General features: G+C 38.9%; 1 protein-coding gene across 2 annotated transcripts in view; it reads right to left on the reverse strand.

Annotated features, from left to right (window-relative positions):
* spon1b (spondin 1b) overlaps positions 1-6000 on the reverse strand; it is a 116083-nt gene that overhangs the window by 27750 nt on the left and 82333 nt on the right. For both annotated transcript variants that reach the window (XM_058396537.1, XM_058396536.1), the window contains exon 7: positions 1384-1448. In XM_058396537.1, coding sequence (XP_058252520.1) covers positions 1384-1448 — 65 coding nt within the window. The remainder of the gene's footprint in view (positions 1-1383; positions 1449-6000) is intronic.

The raw sequence follows: 6000 nt of genomic DNA on the forward strand, positions 1-6000 counted from the left end.
AACTGTATGGCTGCTTACAAAGAACAGACCCAAGCCAAGCATTCCATGTCAAGGGTCCTCACAGGAAGTCGTGCCACCAAGCTTGGGCTAAAAATAGAACAGACCACGCCACCAATCTGTCAACAAAAAAACACCCCAAAAATCACCTAGCTTTTGAATGCATGCTGAAGACAACATTGGTATCGTAAGTTGACTCTTTCACACAGCTTTCACTGACTGAAAGAAAATCATAAAATTGATAAACTCACTTCCCATGGCTTTCCACTGACGCAATCAAGTTTTGAATGGCTCCCAGATGTCTGCGTGACTTAGCCGGCATTTGGTTCGGTTCGTATGCCGAAAATGCGTGGTATGCCGATGCAATTTTCTTGCAAAATTTAAATTCTCAAGGCGAAAATTCGTAAAGGAGGGCATTCATATGGAAACAATACATCCAGTGTGACCAAGCTAAACAGTGAGGAGATTGCCAAAGTAATGCAAGCATTTTCTGAGCTGCAGTTAATCCAGATAATAACAATTTCTTCTGACACAGAGAGAAACTGAAAGATGAGTTGTTACACAACTTTTCCTGTGTGGAGACATTTTTTTGGAAGGAGTCTCCAGTGTCGGCTCTTTCAAAGGAGGAAAAGAGATGCTACCGAAGACTATGGTAAATAAAGAGTAATTATATGCTTTATTAATTAATAGATTCTTATTGATATATGAAGAATTCTTATTATATGTATTCTTATTAAGAATAATTAATACTCTATAACAAAATATCAGGTCGAAATTTGAAACTCTCTTCAGGTTTCATTCCAAGAACTGGAATCTGAGTCGATCTGAGACACTAGACAGCTGAGAAAAGATGGACTTTATGCAAATATGGAGCATCAAGGAAATCTGCTTCATCTCGTATGATATGATGCAGATATACACTGTTGACATTTTATACACAAACGCCATATCGCCTTCCAGGATGTTTCATTTAAGCCTAAATAAAGCTGTTTCGGAAAGCTAGTCTGAATCCCACCCGCTAAAATAAGACAAATGTTATTACCATGGCAACCAGGAGCAGGAACGCCTACTGATGACTTTATAGTACAGCAAAAATCACCGTATGTGTGAGAACCTAGCATGAGACTCAATCCCTCCGGTTGGTCACTTAAGTTGTAATAAAAGGAATGAAATTAAAACAGTTCCTGATAAACACTAACACTATACAGACTTATCACGTGTTGTGGGAAACAATCAGGAACGTTTTCATGCCCAGTGATTATATGTGAATGTGTTAATGGACTATAAAGTGGACTGGAATGGACTACTAATGGTTTCATGGCTCACTGGTGAAGGTTGTGAGTGACACAAGAGACAGGAAGCAGAGCTGGATATGGAGCTACTCACATATTAAGAGGCTGCCAGGCCGGCCACTGAGCTTTCGTCTTGATCACCGTCATTACGTCATCACCCTGTGAGAGAGAGAGAGAGAGAGAGAGATATTTAATCGTCAGGGGGTGTTTAAGATTGACATATCTGTAGCAGAAAAGAAAGCAAGATGTCTCCTCCGTGGGCAAACGTCAGGCTACAGACACACACAGATGCTAAGCGCAGCAGGGATGATGTGCTTGTCTTTTTACTGCAGATTCCTGGAGGTTTGCGTGCGATTACAGAGGAAAGAAAACTCAGCAGGCATGAGTGCAGATAGATAGATAGATAGATAGATAGATAGATAGATAGATAGATAGATAGATAGATAGATAGATAGATAGATAGATAGATAGATAGATAGATAGATAGATAGATAGATAGATAGATAGATAGAAAGAACATGACAGACATGCAGATAGAAAAACAGACAGACAGACACAAGCAGTAAGGCAGGCATGCAGACCGTTAAATACATTTGACTTCTTGAGGATGGATAGAGGGATAGATAAATACACATAATGTACAAGAACAGGCAAGCAGACAGATAGATTTGATTGCTTGATTGATGGATGAGCAGATAGTTAATTAGATACGGTACAGAGGCAGACAGAGAGATAGCAGGGTTTGACAGATGTACATGACAGACATGCAGAAAAACAGACAGAGAGACAGACAGACAGACAGATAGACAGACAGACAGACAGATAGATAGATAGATAGATAGATAGATAGATAGATAGATAGATAGATAGATAGATAGATAGATAGATAGATTTGATTGGTTGATTGATGGATGAGCAGCCAGTTAATTAGTTACGGTACAGAGGCAGACAGAGAGATAGCAGGATCTGACAGATGGACGTACAGACAGACAGATGTACATGACAGACAGACAGAAAAACAGACAGACATACAGTCAAACAGATAGATAGACAGACAGATAGATAGATAGATAGATAGATAGATAGATAGATAGATAGATAGATAGATAGATAGATAGATAGATAGACAAAGAGTCCTGTAAATATGTGGACAGACATACAGTCAAACAGATAGATAGATAGATAGATAGATAGATAGATAGATAGACAGACAGACAGACAGACAGACAGACAGACAGACAGACAGATAGATAGATAGATAGATAGATAGATAGATGAAGGATGAACATATGGAAAACAAAGACAGAATGATCTGGATACAAAATATAGTTTTGTTTAATTCAATTTTTTTAGGCAAAAGTAGGAGTGCCAATAATTTTGCTATTAATTTTGCAGAGGTAAATTACAACTTCAGTGAAATTGAAGGAACCACTTTCACATCCTCAACAGTGTTAAAGGCAGTGTAAAAATGTGGCAGTTGTGGAAATTTCTGGTATTTTGGCCCAGTAAGGTTCACGTCCAATCTCTTCTCCCTACCGGTTTTCCCAAACCTGACCACTCTCTCAGGAGAAGCGCATTGTTAATCTCATTCTCTCGTCAAACATCTGACCGATTAACATCTGGCTGGTAGTAATGAAGTAATCCGTCTCTGACCTGGCTGAACTGATGAATATGTTTGGGAGTGGCAGATGGCCATGCGCACAGACGGGGATATTAATTCACGTTGAAACTCTCACCAACTGCACCGCCATCCAAATTCATTTTATGCATGAAAGTTTTATACGACACAAAATGACACCATGTACCGATCAGGAGAAGTGCTGGATCTGAGAGTTTACACTACTGAGGAAAATCATTAGGCATTTTAACCAATTCAATTCAATTTTATTTGTATAACGCTTTTACCAATGGACATTGTTTCAAAGCAGCTTTACTGAACTTAAGAAATATAGTACAAAAAAAGTTCAAGATAATTTTTAGATTTATATTTAAATCTTTTTGTATTTATCCCTAATGAGCAAGCCTGAGCGACTGTAGCGAAAAAACTCCCTTAGATGGTACGAGGAAGAAACCTTGAGAGGAACCAGACTCAAAAGAGAACCTCATCCTCATTCAGTGGACACTGGAGAGTGTGATTATAAATGATTATAAACACCAGAGAGTGTGATTATGAATAATGTCCTTTCTATAGTCAGTTGGAGTTCAGTATCCAGGAGCTCCTGAGCAACTCGTAAATTATCTCAACATCTGAGTTCAACAAATAAGATCTCAGCAGCCATTTAAGATCCCTGGACTAGACAACACAGACAACTGCATGGGAGGGCAACTTGCCAGCAAACTCAATACACTGTGTGTGTGTCCATTGCCGTCCTGCCCTATTACACAACAGTGCTTACTGTCTGTGTGAGATATACACATAGAGAATATATGGACACTGCCAGGAAGGTTAGAAGGGAAAGAGATAAAAAAAGAGAGGACAGAGAGAGAGAGAGAGAGAGAGAGAGAGAGAGAGAGAGAGTAGAGCAAATTTTCAGAAGTAAAACGAGAAGAGATGGAATCTAAACCCTGTGATTATATTTACTTCACTGACTTCGCCTCAGGGAAAGTTCCCTTAGGGATCTTTATTTATTTATTGATTGATTGACTATTCATTATTCGTAATAATGAAATAATAATGTTTAATTAAAAAATAAAAATAGTTTAATGTTATACTGGACACAAGACTATTCAATTAATTTTTGTAATTTGTTTTTAATTAATTAATCTTATTTATTTTTTTATTTATTTGTGGAAAGTCCATTTGAATTGGGAAAATAACCAAACAAATCAGCGTCCACAGCATCCTAGCGTCCACATATTGTGCTTTTCTTACATCCCGAGCAGGCAGCTTCATTTATAAAAATGAACTTGACTAGCTGCCCTTTAAAGAATTAGCACCATTGTGACCAAAGACAGCTGATGACACTTCGGTGTGATTTTTTTTTTTTTATCATTATTTAATTCTCAGAGTGTGAGCACTGCTCCAAAGATCATCTTCATGAAATTATCTGACACAGAGAACATTACTGTACAGTCTATTATAGAGTCTCACAAACCGGCTTCAGCTAGATGCTTATTAGGGAAACTAGCAATCTACTAGCATAATGCTAATCTAGAGTAAAGTAATATCTTAAAGAGCTAGTTAGCTTAGACCATGCAAATATCCTTGCATGTTTCCTCAATTATGGCTTTCAAACCAAACCAGACCTTTTATTTTGGGAGTGTATATGGGGAAAAACTAACACATTTTGTAAGCCAGTGTTTATTTCCCTGAGACAGAAACCTTGAGGGAAAAAAAAGATCCACTTATGGAAGCCTCCATGTTCACAATTCTCCTCTGTTCTAACTCTATGCTCTATTCAGATGAATAATGCAATTGTGTTTAATAAAAAAGGATGCAATTTAGCCAGAATAGAGACAAAAATCTGTGATATGCTGCTTTCTGAATAAAAGGACCTTCATCTCAGGGCCACAGAAATGAATTAAAAAAAAAACAAAACCCTGTAGTCAGCCACCATAGATAGATAGATAGATAGATAGATAGATAGATAGATAGATAGATAGATAGATAGATAGATAGATAGATAGATAGATAGATAGATAGATAGATAGATAGATAGATAGATAGATAGATAGATAGATAGATAGATAGATAGATAGACAAAAGGATGGGTGAAGGATGAACATATGGACAACGCAGGCAGAATGATCGGGATGCAAAATATATAGACAACTTCCAAGTTTTTGTTTAATTCAAATATGGCCAAAAGTAGGGGTGCCAATAATTTTGCACTCGCAAACGAGAGGTAAGTTAGAACTTCAGTGATACTGAAGGAACCACTTGCACATCCTCAGCTATACGCTTGATGGCCGGCGATAATTTCTTGTCACACACAATGTTAAAGGCAGTGTAAATGTCTGGTATTTTGGCCAGTAACGTCCAATCTCTTCTCCCTACCGGTTTTCCCAAACCTGACCACTCTCTCAGGAGAACCGCAATATTAATCTCATGCTCTCGTCAAGCATCTGACGTCTGTTTGGTACTGAGTATGTCTCAATCACTTTCTCTCTCTGTGTGCAAGTCAACTAGTAGACGTGGCCTCTTTTCATGTCTGTCTCAAGTGAAGGAGGCGTGGCCTCTTTTCATGTCAGTCTCAGTGAAGGAGGTGTGGCCTCTTTTCATGTCTGTCTCAAGTGAAGGAGGCGTGGCCTCTTTTCATGTCAGTCTCAGTGAAGATGTGGCCAATTTTCATGTCAGTCTCAGTGAAGGAGGTGTGGCCTCTTTGCATGTGAGCCTTTAAGAAGGAGATGTAGCCTCTTTTCCTGTCAGTCTCAGTGAAGTAGGCATGGCCTCTTCTCATGCTAATAGGATTTTGTTTCACATCCAGATGCACATATTTTTTCCAGACTTTAGGGTCACTTGATAAGCATGTAAACCCCTGACCCAGTCTGATATTCAACATTTCCTCTGAGCTGAAGACAGCTGCTATGTTCCCATGGGACGTTCCCCGTGAGAAGACAGGACTGACGTGATGGTTCGCGGTGGTTCCTGCAGCATCACCGCGAGTCCTGCTGTTCCGTGAGCAGACTCAGCTCCAGTACCTCGGGGAAAACCTGCTGCTGACTCTCCTGCTCTCAGGCTTACAAAGTTTTACATTAAAAACTTTTGTGT

Source organism: Hemibagrus wyckioides, linkage group LG08 (genome assembly GCF_019097595.1).
Source record: "Hemibagrus wyckioides isolate EC202008001 linkage group LG08, SWU_Hwy_1.0, whole genome shotgun sequence".
Taxonomy (NCBI): domain Eukaryota; kingdom Metazoa; phylum Chordata; class Actinopteri; order Siluriformes; family Bagridae; genus Hemibagrus; species Hemibagrus wyckioides.